This window comes from Aphelocoma coerulescens, chromosome 1, assembly GCF_041296385.1.
Source record: "Aphelocoma coerulescens isolate FSJ_1873_10779 chromosome 1, UR_Acoe_1.0, whole genome shotgun sequence".
Classification (NCBI taxonomy): Eukaryota; Metazoa; Chordata; class Aves; order Passeriformes; family Corvidae; genus Aphelocoma; species Aphelocoma coerulescens.
This window is the reverse complement of record NC_091013.1, coordinates 55228988-55242416: the sequence shown is the minus strand read 5'-3', so window position 1 is coordinate 55242416 and position 13429 is coordinate 55228988. Positions and strand designations below refer to the sequence as shown.

At 35.2% G+C, this 13429-nt stretch overlaps 1 protein-coding gene across 5 annotated transcripts in view; it reads right to left on the bottom strand.

Moving 5' to 3' along the window:
* Nucleotides 1–760: 760 nt before the first annotated feature.
* The window catches only part of PCDH9 (protocadherin 9), a 678474-nt gene continuing 665805 nt past the window's right edge, over nt 761–13429 (bottom strand). For all 5 annotated transcript variants that reach the window (XM_069009368.1, XM_069009359.1, XM_069009388.1 and 2 more), the window contains one exon: nt 761–3951. In XM_069009368.1, the coding sequence (XP_068865469.1) occupies nt 3578–3951 (374 nt within the window). In that variant the 3' untranslated portion in view covers nt 761–3577. The remainder of the gene's footprint in view (nt 3952–13429) is intronic.

The window sequence follows — 13429 nt, the reverse complement described above, 5'->3', positions numbered from 1 at the left end:
CAAACCAAATGGTTGTGAATGAATGGGCACTTATTAAATACATGTCTAGTGCAAAATCCAGATTTTGTGGAAACATCTGGGAAATATTAGTTCATCTTAAATTGAATTAAGATGCAGTTCTCAGTGCTGCAGATATTTCCTTCCTTCCTTCCTTCCTTCCTTCCTTCCTTCCTTCCTTCCTTCCTTCCTTCCTTCCTTCCTTCCTTCCTTCCTTCCTTCCTTCCTTCCTTCCTTCCTCCCTTCCTCCCTTCCTCCCTTCCTTCCTCCCTTCCTCCCTTCCTCCCTTCCCTTCCTTCCCTTTTTCTTCCTTTCCTTTCCTTTCCTTTCCTTTCCTTTCCTTTCCTTTCCTTTCCTTTCCTTTCCTTTCCTTTCCTTTCCTTTCCTTTCCTTTCCTTTCCTTTCCTTTCCTTTCCTTTCCTTTCCTTTCCTTTCCTTTCCTTTCCTTTCCTTTCCTTTCCTTTCCTTTCCTTTCCTTTCCTTTCCTTTCCTTTCCTTTCCTTTCCTTTCCTTCCATCCCTCTCTTTTTCTTTCTTTCTCTTTCTCTTTCTTTCTCTTTCTTTCTCTTTCTTTCTCTTTCTTTTTCTTTCTTTCTTTCTCTTTCTCTTTCTCTTTCTCTTTCTCTTTCTCTTTCTCTTTCTCTTTCTCTTTCTCTTTCTCTTTCTCTTTCTCTTTCTCTTTCTCTTTCTCTCTTTCTCTCTTTCTCTCTTTCTCTCTTGCTTTATTTTTATTCTTTCTTTCTTGGCTTTCTTTTTCTCCCGTCCTTTTCTTTTAAAAACCATTTCAAAGTTGGGTAAGGTCTTAAGATTCTAAAATTACACAGAATTTGAGAAAATTTGACAAGAAAATTTTCATCTGTGAGCAATTTAAACCAAATTTGTTTTAGTTTCTCCTGCACAGGTTGATAATAGGACAAAGTGTTGAAGGTTGGAACAGAATATAGTTCTCTTTCTGCAGCAACAGTCACATCTTTTATTTTCTGTCCATGATAGAAACATTTTCAAATGTATTCTGTTTAAAAAGGCACTTGTAATTTAAACTAGTTGGTGTTATTTGGGTTTTCAAATAATTGTTGTATTTCTGGTTTTAATATAGAACTCAGTGCACCTCTGCTTTAAAACTCAGCATGTTCAAAAATAAGTACTTTTATTGATCTGTATTTTTCAAGGCTGTTCAGCGTTTTTTTTTTTCTTATGTTGCAACAAAAATTATTATGTAACTACTCAAATTTTCCTTATAGGAAAAAAAATACTGTATTCTGATATAAATTTATTCTACTCTCAAAAGAAAGACCAAAGTCTGATAAGTGCTGAATTTCCTATATGCTACCCCTGTACTTTTACAAAGACTCATGCAAGGATGCTTTTTCCACGTGCCTAAAAAAACATGGGCTAGATTCTGTCATCATTGTGCTGAGTAAGTAACACTTTTCCCAATTCAAATAACTCATTTTGAATAATTTCCTACTTACATAGGAATGGCAGAATATAGCCCTCAGGATTTATCATTTGCTGCATATTCCAGTCTTACACATATCTATATGAACCAAATGGACGATGGTATGCTTAGAAAAATAACTGGAAATTCAGAATGAAGCAAAGAAACAAACCAATCAACAATAACAGAAAGAAAGAGAAATTAACAGGAATAAAGTCCCTTAGGCAGCTGCCCAAGAACTAACACAACACAATCAGGAATTCAGAACATTTATTGCAAAAGCTGAATAACTAAATAATGTTGAACTGGCAAAGCAGTAACAAGGATAACTGGTTAGATATTTATTCTGTCAAAGTCATCAAACACCCCTCACAAACTGACATAAGTACTGCAATAAGCAATGCACCCCTAACCCATTTTTAAGCCTTTTATACTGTGGAGGAAAAATAAAAGTGAATTGCTATATACAAAAGAAAAAAGAAAAAAACAAAAAAGTTCTGGTTTTGGTAAAAATAAAATCACCTTCAGATTAGCTAAATTTGTTACTTTAGGACTGATGTTTCACTGTGGCATAAGTAACTTGCTTTATTCTGTAAGGACTTTTTTTTGTTTTGCATGCTATTTATTTCTGTAAATCATCTTTCATGCCTTAACAAAAACCATCTAAAAATGTTTTGGATTTGGATTTGCTTTGCGTGCAACTTAGATCTTACTAACATTAGGAGTCACTCTGCTGGTTTGACTGAGGTGACATGATACTGGTACCTGCCAGGCATTGACCAACTATGATAACAAACAGTTAAACAGCAATAATTAGAGATTTAACCCTTTAGTTCCCCAACTAGCCTACCAGGAGAATGCTCTGTTACATCATGAAGGCACAACACATTAAATATTCTGTGGCTATGGTCTAAAAACACTCGTGTTACTACAACGTTAACGCAGATGAAGATCAACACAAATGCTGCTGTTTCAGCAATACGAACTGTCTTAGGTATAGACACACACCTGCCCAACTGGAAAAACATTATTATTGTATTTTGCTCCTGTAGAATTTCCTCCATATGTTTCAGCTGGGATCAACATCAGCTACCACTCATTAAATGACAGACTACAGCTAATTTGATCAAGGATCCCAAAGAAATAGCTTTCTCCCTCACCCACCACCACACATTTAAATATTCTTTTGTTTTGCAATTTCCCTGTTTTATGAAACATAATGGAAATTAAACAAAAAATTGCTAAGTTTTTAAGCCCTTACATGAGTCCTTTCATTTCTTAATATTAAATTTAAAAAAAAAAGAAAAAAAAAAGAAATTCTACCTGAATGCTGGCATCATTTGCTACTACATAGAAAAAAAGAGTTTTTTCCTTTTCTACAAACAACCTTCCTTCCCACCCCATCAATCTTTTCACTTTTAATACAAGCAGCTTGAGTTTCTTGGAACATTGTGTGTCAGACAGACTACTAACACAGAAACACCATCACTGAAAATAAAAGCAAAACAAGAAAGCAAATGAAAGAAATTAAAAAGCAACTGTGAAACACAGAAATATGCTACAGTATCTTTTCAAGTGAACATTATAAGTACACAAAAATTGTAAGTAATAATTGTTGCTATTTACAAGTATTTGAACGCTGATTGACTTACAAGTGTCCACTAACATTGTTAATAGCACAATAGGTTTTATGTTTACAGCTTCAATTGTTTGCAATATGATCTCAAGTATAACGGTCCCAGCATAGATCAATGACAACAAAAGCACAATTTTCTAACTGGATATGCTTTTCAATCTTTGCAATCCATTGAGCTTTCGCACTCTCTCACTCTCCAAATGCATCTTCTGTTGTTCACAGCAGCAGTCCAGGGTCAAAAACCAAAGAAACAAAAAAGGATATTTTCAAACTGGAGAGATCTCTGCAGATTTTACTCATGTCTGTTTAACAAAACCACACAACTAGTAGAAACACTCTTTCATGTTGCAGGACATCATACCTTCCACGGTGCTAACATAAAGATATGTATATCTCTGCTAGGTGAAGCATAGTTCTAGAGGTCTACCCAGTACATAAAGCTCTGACACACACATAGTATTAGCAAGTCTAAGTAGGCTAAAGTCATTGGTCCACAGTAACCATTTCTTATAGCTGGTGCTCCTTTGGACTCTCCACAGCTCCTGGGGCCTGTTTGTAAGACTTCAAGTTGGCCAGAGGAATATCAGTCATGTGGTTGCCAGTGTTGAAATGGCCCTCACTGGAACCGTACTGCTTTCGATCACTGAACTGGTTTCTGTTGCTATCTTCTTTCCAGGTCCTGGTCAATGTGTGTCCATTAACTAGTTTGTCCTTCTTAACCCATTCTTTCTGAGGTGCAAAGGTGGAGAGAGGAGACTTTGGCTGTTGGTATGGGCCCAAGCTAGGAGGCATCCAACAGTTGTCTGAGTGACCCAAAACCAGGCATTCTTGAGTACACATCTCTGTAGCTTCAGCTAATCCTCGTGGACCAAGAGGCCCATCTGTAGAAGAAAAATAAGAGAAAGAAAAAAGGAGGAGAAAGGGGAGAAAAAAAAATGAACATAATATTAGATTGCGATATTTTGCATTAAAATTATACAAGACCTTAAGAGAAAATTAACGATGATCCTACAACCAAATATTGTGCATACATTTTCATTCTGTTAGAGAGTAGTTGCTTTGTAGGGCATATACTCCCTGTATATGCTACTTACCTAGTTTCCAGAAATGGAAAAACAGTTCAATTACCTCTATGCTATTGGTCTTGGATCCTACTATGAATAAAATTAATTTCTTTTTTTTAAGTCACACCAAGCAAACAGAGCTAGGTAAGTGAAAATGTCTGAGGAAGTAAACCTACCCTTGCAGATTCTGCATGAGAATCAATGCTTATAAGGGTCTATCATTTGGATGTATTCTCTTCTGCTTTCAACTCACTTTACTGCTGCAGAACCTTGGCGAACTAACAGCCTACTGCAAACTAAGAAATATCTGTACTATCCAGAAACAGATTTGCCCAAAGGAGTGCTCTGTATGCAGGATTATTCTAGTCCACTGTTTTACAAACACGGATTAGTGCATAGTTCTAGGTATCTACCCAGTGGATGTATACTCCAATGCATACTCCCAACAAGTAAGAGATAAGTTAAATATTGTTTGATTTAATATGAAACTAGGAAACAGTTCAAAGTATCACATCAGGAAAGAGAATAAAATCTGTAACTCTTCTAACCATTAAACATATCTCAGATGCTATACAACCATAAAAGTCAAGGGGAGAAAAAAAAAGGCTTATGTAAATCTTGCACATACAGAACTGTTCTCATAATTCTCTGTAAGCTAGAAATACAAGACCACAGAAGACAGAAATTGAGATTGCTGAAGTACTATACATATTAAATATCTACATAATTTTTCACACACTATTGAGGACACAGCTGGCCACATGCAGGCCTCTTGCTATCAAGCAGACAGGTCACCCATGCCTTCAGCAACACTAAATTCCTCGCAGTCTTACTGCATTTTTAAATTACTTAATTTGAATATCTGCTCAGGCTGGATGTATGAGGAAGGGCAAGCCAGGGAAAAGGCCTAGAAATCACTTTGTGTGTTTTTGTTAGCTATTTCTCAATATCTGGGATATGCTTTGCCAGAATTAATTGCTGTGTTGTAATTTTGAGCAAGAATTTTGAGATGCCTTTTCTTGACTTCAGAGTAGATCAACGGACTAGTACTGAAAACATTTGAAGAGTTAAGGAGACACATTTCCTTGATTAAACAGCCCAGTGACAGGAAGGAAATTATAGATTTATTTTTGAGAAAGAACATTAGCAAGTAGGCATGAATAGCAAAGCTACTAATCAGAAGAAAAATGTCAGTGGTGTATCAGAAAAAAAAGTGTATCTTAATAATAATAATCTAATTGAGACTCAAAATGATAAGTGAAGACACTCTAACAAAGATTTCTGTGTTAAAATGCCAAAGAATATGTTGTTCTCTTGTACGCCATGCATATACAATAATTACCCTTACTAAAATCATTTTCTGAACACTGACATTAAGTCAATTAATTTTGTGGAAACCCCTATTCATTTCCTACTGCTTTTAAAAACAGATATAAAAAATACCATCAGGCATGTTTCTACATGTTACATTAGTAATTAGCTAATCTCATCTCTAAACAGCAACTCTTTTTGAGTATCTAGAGAATACACAGTACTCTGTTGATGTGATAGAAAATAAGAAGCTACAATAAAATATAATAAGCTATAATAAAAGTTGCTACTGCATTCCCCATATAAGAAAGTGCCCTATTGCTGAAAACTAGAGCATGAAAAATGTATAAAATCAATGCTACTTTCCATTTAGATCAATACAAGGTGAAATAATTAAACCAGAACCATGAAGAAAAAAGAAAAAAGTAATTGTGAAGTAGGAGCTTAGCAGAGATTTCAATGAGAACCATGAACCACAATTCTAAAATGAGATCCATCATAATTCCCTGAAAGAGAGGTGGGGTTTTTTTGTATAAAAGTCTTCTTTGAATCCACTATTATGAAGTTCTAACCAAACTGAGGCAGGTACTTAGAGAGAAATAAACCCAAACAGAAACAATTATAAGAAAGTACTCACAGTACATTGTTAACTTTTCACAAACTTATTCTACAGGTTTAAAGCTGATTTTTAAAAATTTTTTTTGGCTGTCAACTGAAGTTTGATTTTAATTAGTTTCTTCCCATTTCAGAGGAATACAGTGAGAAGTGGCAGAGCTATTTTCAACCTGTCTGCTCTCCCAGTACAGTACTGTTTTAATTGACCAAGAAAGAAAGAAAGGTTTTTCAGAGATTAAAACTTTCAAAACAAAGAAAACACTTTTGACCCAGAATGACACATTTCAAGAAAGACAGTGCATGCATTATGTGCTTCCAATCTACAGTGGAATGAAAGGTTAACAGAAGAGCCTTCAGTACAATAGTTCTGAAGGGGAGAAGTTACTTCTTCTGTTTAGTTAAATAAATTTAAAGAGATTAGACTATCATTTCAATTTAAAATTTACATGAGCAATAAGCTGGCTTTACTTAAGAATAAATATGCATGTGGCCCTATAAGCTACATGTCAAACTCTTTGGAAGATTTACTTCATGTGTTTTACTTTCTTTAGTAACAGTGCTAGGCAGCTAATGCTGTTCAACTCGGAATGAATTTTAAGCCTCCTTTGCTTTAGCCAGCTGTAAGCTGATAGACTTTCTGGAGAGTTCTGGGAGATGTCTGCTGCTACTATGAGCAGCAGACAGGAATGGGGTAACAATGCTGAGATTATTGCCTGTTCAAGAACTGCTCCTTGGGTTTTTTTCTGGTTAACAACATACCACTGTCCAACTTAGACTTCAAAAATAAATTATTCTGTGCAAGTCCTCTACCAGTCACCCTTCCATGTGCAGAGATATCAGTCAAAGGCAAGACCATGCAGTCTTTATGGAGCCATTACAGTTTGGGTATGGATGTTGGTCACACCAAGTGACAGCTGTAGACAGAGTGAGACATTCTTCTTTTAGGAGAGGACTGGGAATCTCAGGGAACACCTGAAAGACACTTCTTTTAGCTGTGTAACTGTTCAAATAGCTGTGAGGCATGTTACAGTCTGCACATACCTCTACATGTGCCTGGGTATAAAAATGTCCAGAACTGAGAAGAGGTTCAGACTCCTACTCAAATGTGTACACATATTTTCCAGTACTCTGTTTCATGCTTTCAGTCTGTAAAATACAGGGAATATTCACTTGCCTTGCTAAAATATTGTGAGGTTTAAATTTACAAAATGCCTTGCAAGACTTTATCTAATGTACAACTAACCATTATTATTTTAATAACTTTTGGGTTGAGCCACCACAAGAGAAAAAGAATTCTAAAAAGTGATATTTTTAGAAGTGTAGATTGTTAGGATAATGTATTTTACTCTTGAGCTACTACAGGGAATGGTCATGCTTACTGACTGAGGAAAAAGGCAGCTTCACTCATAACGTGTGTGGTGCCTGCCATAGCTATCTCCAGTTAAGGCCCTTAGATACAACCATCATTATTTGGTAAATATTATTGCTAATAATGGTGATGATCATGATTTAGGCGATTCTACAAATGTCCTACTGTGAGACACAGGAAAAAGATGAAAGGGAAAAAAGAGGATCTCACCTACAGAAAAAAAAAAAAAAGTCTTTTGGTAATTAGGTTTTTTTCAGTTTCTGTTTTATTATGTTCTCAATCATAAAAAGTTTATTCTTTTCTTAGACTCTTTATTATTCAGGTTGTTATTTAGTAACATAAAGTGTAATGATCATGAGAATATGATAGGAGAGAGATCTTCTGGGGATAGCATGACTGAAGAGTTGGCTGCTATATATTGAGAAAGCATAATGTTGCCTTAATGGTAATTATCTTTCTCCTCCGCCACTGCTGAACAATAGTTTTCACCCAATTTTCTAAAGTTGTTTCATTACCACATACAATGACACCACTTAAAAACCTGTTCCTGCTGCTTTAATTTTATAATTGCATTAATTTGTTTCCTTTCTCTTCACAAAAATGCCACTGCAATTTCTATATCAAGCTTTTCCATACTGAAGTACTTTATTGATATGTGGGGGATTTTTTTTCAAGTATTTGTTCTCTGAACAATCCATAATCCGTGAGGCTGGTTATCAGTCTTGGCTGCTTGAATATATAATGACACAAGTGCTGATAAAACTGTACAAGCCATCTGTCTCTGGAGTTAAATGTTTTGAAAGCAAACACAAAAGTGCATAACAAACACTCCCTTAAATTGTCTTTGTAAATATTTATATCGGATCTTACCCAAAAATGGTTTTTTGTTGTTATTTTATTCTGTTAATAGCTGTCAAGCAGATGCATGACTTACATACTCAAAAGCAGATAGGTGTAAGAAGGAAAATAATGTATGCCACTCAAGAGCTGGTCATACCCTAATGCTGGAATGTCTGTGTGGTCTTTTATCTCTTTTTTAAGGTACCCAGAAGCTAAACAGCAATTTCATTGATTAACTTACTGCTGCAATTAGCAACTAGCTTTTGGTGTGATGACCAGCTGCTTTTCAACCTGCTTCTTTAAAACTCTCTTGCTTACAGCCAGAAAATTCATTCTTCAGTTCTGAAAGAGCTGAGGCCACAAGATAAGTTCCACTCAGTGAGACTTTTTGGTCTCAAACAACATGAATAGGTACCCTTTGCCTGAGGGTGCTAACACTAAGTACAGTGGATTTGAGCATGGCCACAGTTGTGTCTCAGACAATTATATTTACTTAACTTTTCATATTGTATCTTAAAAGGGAAAAGAAAACAACAGCAACATTTTCAGCTCTACTTATCCTCAAATACAGAAAGCTTTTTTAAGCTTCCATGGACTACTTTATTAAATGACCTTTTCTGAGACCACATGTTTTTACAGCCTTCCCCACATATATTGGAACTGAAATGATATTATTTAATTTCATAGAGGTTTTCCAACTATTCATCCATTAAATATAAAAACTGGAAAATAGTTTATATTGAAGAAGATTCTTTTGACATTTTTTGCTCTTAAGTATCAGACAAATAAATGGGGAAGAATGTTCATTATTTCTAGTCTGTTCAAAAAAATAACAGCTACAAAGCCACACACATACTGTGTTGGATGTGCTTCCTTGGTATTATTAACAGCAACAGTCAGGGACTACTAAAATTATATATTTTAGTAACTTATTCCATGTTCATTCTACCTGCAGTCAATTCATATTCCATCCTCATATTACTTTGTCCAAAGGTCCCTGGATTCCTACCATCACTGCTGCCAGTTTTGCTAGACTTATCACTACCACCTTGTAACCTGCTGCTTCTCTCACGCCTTCCTGGTGTTCCATCCTCTGTACTCAGGTACAGATCAAGAAACCCCTGCTACTTTCTCTTCCCTGTCTTGGCCCAGACTTCTCTTTCATCAAGGCTGCAATAAATAATATGGTAAGGTTAGCTTTTATCTGCATTACTTAGGAGAGATAAGCTGCCAGAATCCTTAATTAGCACAATGACAAGAGGGACAGGAAGCAGGGGAATTAGTGGGGGACGGACTGCCCGGGATACAGAAAAGCAGGAACAAAAGTATTTTCTGAAAAGGTGGGAAAACCTGGCTCAACAAGATTTTCTACCCTATTCTGTGAAGTATTTAAGTGATCCAGATGGATTCCATATCATGTACATGACTTTGTACAAAAATTCTGCGTGATTTTAATTCCATGGGCAGCTAAATTTTGAAGGCAACATTATTCAAATACTTGAAATTTTGTTTCTACACAGTTGTCTGATGACTGAGGTTGCTTCATATCCATATATTTTCAGAGATAAGAAAGTAAACAAAGTAGAAGTTAAGTATTTTGCATTTCTTGTCTCAAGGTCCTTTCCCCTACAGCTGCTCTACTATAAAAACTATAATGAAAGGGAATATTACTTAGTTTGTTACATTTTTTTTTTTCTGGTATATTTCCCAGAAATTCAATACCATTATGATTTGCAAGGTACACCTCCATCAGTAATGGCTCTGCTATAAGGATGCTATTTTTATTTGACCTAACTTTCTGTTCCTATTTCCAATTACTTTTTCTGCATGACATACATGAATGTAAACCTCTCAGCATTTCCATGTATACATGGTCAGGAAGTGGACACACAAGTCCTGTGTCTTCTAAGCCTGTAACATACTAGGAGTCAAGTTTACTTAGTGCTGCCTAGTCTTTAAGAACAAATAGACATACTAACCATAACCAACGTGGAGCTTGTGACCATTCTGCAGGCAAGCTGCAGCAATCTGAAATCACAAGGGCATGGTCCTTGCAAGAAGGGTGTGGGAAGATGCCACAGGAGGTGTTACAAAGCACCATGGTCTGGAGTGGTGCTGAGCTACAACTGAGCAGCTCAAACCTGAATGATTCTGTGCTCTTCACTGGTCATAAAAATCCAGCTCTTAAATTACTTATAATGGATTGCATATTGACTGTATTTAGATCTTTATGCCACTACTTGTTTTCATTTTTTTTAAATTAACTGGGTAAAACTTTAAAATTTATAGTTAAAAAAAAAAGTAGGCTCACTACATGATCTAGTGGTTCTTTCTGGTCTTAAAAATCTATGGATCAGCAGCCATTAACATAAAGCTGCATTTTGTATACACTTTCACTGACAAATGTAGCCAATTCTAGCATACCCTTTAGAAATACCGAAGATACAAAATAATATCTGGGATTGTTATTCTGACTTAATACATTCTGTCATTAAAAACAAACAAGTAAATAAACAAACAAACAAAGACACACAAATGACTGCAATTTGTATTCTTAGCTGAAGTGTCACATTGAGGATGCAGACAGTCACCTTGCAGGAAGAGCAGGAGAAAAGAAAAGCAAACAGGATTTGGCAAAAAAACCCGTTTGTTAACAAATAAATAAAGATTAAAAGATTTACACATCTCTCATACAGATTTCATTCTTTGGGCACAGATGAAAAGTCAACATTTGCAAATGGAGATAGTCCAAATTCAACAATACATGGGCAGCCAGAACAGCAGATTCTCTCCCTGAGAGGATATTGTTATTTAGACAGACTTTATGCCACACAAAGAGCAGACAGCATATCTTTATAAATTTGCAACCATCTTCAGCATGGCATGGAACTCATCCATCTTTTCGTCTGCTCAAGCTACTCCTCTGAAGAATGCTATCTTGTACAATTTTATTTCCTCAAAATTGGCAGTTTTTTCCTGCCATACATTTAATTTTAGCAGGACAATCTGATGCATAAAAACTCCTCAGAGGATTCAAATGAACCTTTTAAATTTGATTGGATCACTTAATGAGACCAGTGTTCAAATATTTGGAATAATATTATTTTCAGCATTAATCTTTTTCATTACATAGCTCTTCATTTTGCTGCGTAAAAAAAGTCTTTGATCCCAAAAGGTGATGATGGATGTTGATAATTAAATATTCATAAAGCATCCCATGGCCACAATCATTTACTATTTTTTTTCTCTCTCACCTAAATATTTATGATACTTGATCAAAATATTTTGTTGAATTGATTTACAGGCAACATGCTGAGACAGCACCACTTTTGACATGGTCACATTTTCTCATCTATTAATATGCCTCAAACATGAACCTGCTGTCAGTCAAAAACAACTTAAGTCTCTATTTGGAAGACCCACTCAACTGTTTAACATAAAATCAGATTTTGGTTAGTAATTTCTACAAATTCTCTTTGAGAAAAGGTAGGCTTCAATGTGAAAAAAGGTAGTCAAAATGGGAAGAATTAGCAGAATGTTCTGAACCTGAGCTGAACAATATTTATTTCTACACCTCACAGTATTGTATAATTTTTGTGCAGCTGTTATATGCCTGACCATTAACTCATTTACAGCAGAAAAAATAAACCCATTCAGGCTGAATTTCATTAGATTTTTCATTGTATTTTAAAATGTCTAAAATAATTGGTTTTCCTGATAATTTTCTAACTTACAGCAAAAGCCTGATCTTCTGACTTCTGATAAATACATATCCTGGCTCCCTGGAGCACAGGTAGGGTAACTTGGGATATATTCAAGTAAGGATATTGACTTTATCAAGCAGTAACTGAATAAAGGCAAAACTCATCATCATCATCATCTACATATCTATGATGAACTGTGTTGTAAATATATATATATGTTTTTTTTATTTGTACATCTCTATGTCTATATCTATCCTTTATTTTTACTTTTATACATATTTTATATATTTTTCTTCATGTAATTCCTCTACCTTAAGAACAGGATGGAAATAATAGAGTTGTGAACATTGAAGTGAACGTAATCGCTCACAAAGTGAGCAACTTAATTGCTTTCCTCAAGCAGGGTATGGAGTCATCCTACCCTTCTGTTATCAACAGACAGAAACACTTACACAAAGTGATTCAGTTCTCTCAAGACAGGACTCACTTTCTGGAGGTGTGAGTTTCTGTCCTTTGATAAATAAGGAATCCATGTATGGCAACTACATCCAGCTCTAAGTATTTATAATGCATGGGATGAGTCCACAACTTTGCTGCCATTCCAGAAGACAGACTAATTCACTCTGGTATCTTGAAAATGCATTTGGATTGAGTTTTTCCACTATAAACAAGATGGTTCCAGCGGCCAGGAAAAACCAGCAGAAAATGACATTATCCAAAATACCCACATGAGGATGCATCTCATGCATATTCAGGAATGGTGATTCCGGGAAGCCTAGAAGAGACTTACTAGAGCGAGCCTGCTATAGTCGAAGTTATCTTTCAGAAAATTAATACTTCAAAATTATTCCTGATCTCAGGGGGAACACCCTGAGAATCTGCTATTTATACGAGATAGAAGACTGTAATTTTTGAGGTTTGCTGAAGTCTTGCAAGTAGAACAGATCATACAATTAAATCCTGGAAAACATAGAACTGAGAAAAAGTCAAAATTATTATGTTTATAGGTCAGATTTAGAAGTGTATCTGTCTAAGTTATTTATTTACTGCATCACAAATATATTTGAACTTTAAAGTAGGGAAAAAAATTATATTCAAACAGAGATGCATACTTTTTTTCTTACTGTACTTTTCTCCAGGATATTCTCAACCTATATATAGGGTTAATGCAAAACAAACCTTCTATTAAATTTTAGTAGTTTTGTTACTGTCTGTTAATCCTCTTTGATGGGTCATTCAGTAATTCTCCCCGAACATTTCCAGTTCTATTTTAATGCCCAAATATTGCCAATTTTTATGTAATCTTGAAATATCACTATTACTACTATTTAGGCCTTAGTTTAATATATCCTTGATAGTTTAAGAACAAAGGTTTGTTTGTTTTATCACAAGAATTTTTATTTTACAAGAGAAACTGTATTCCAATGAAATTTTACTTTTTCCTTAACGGGACACT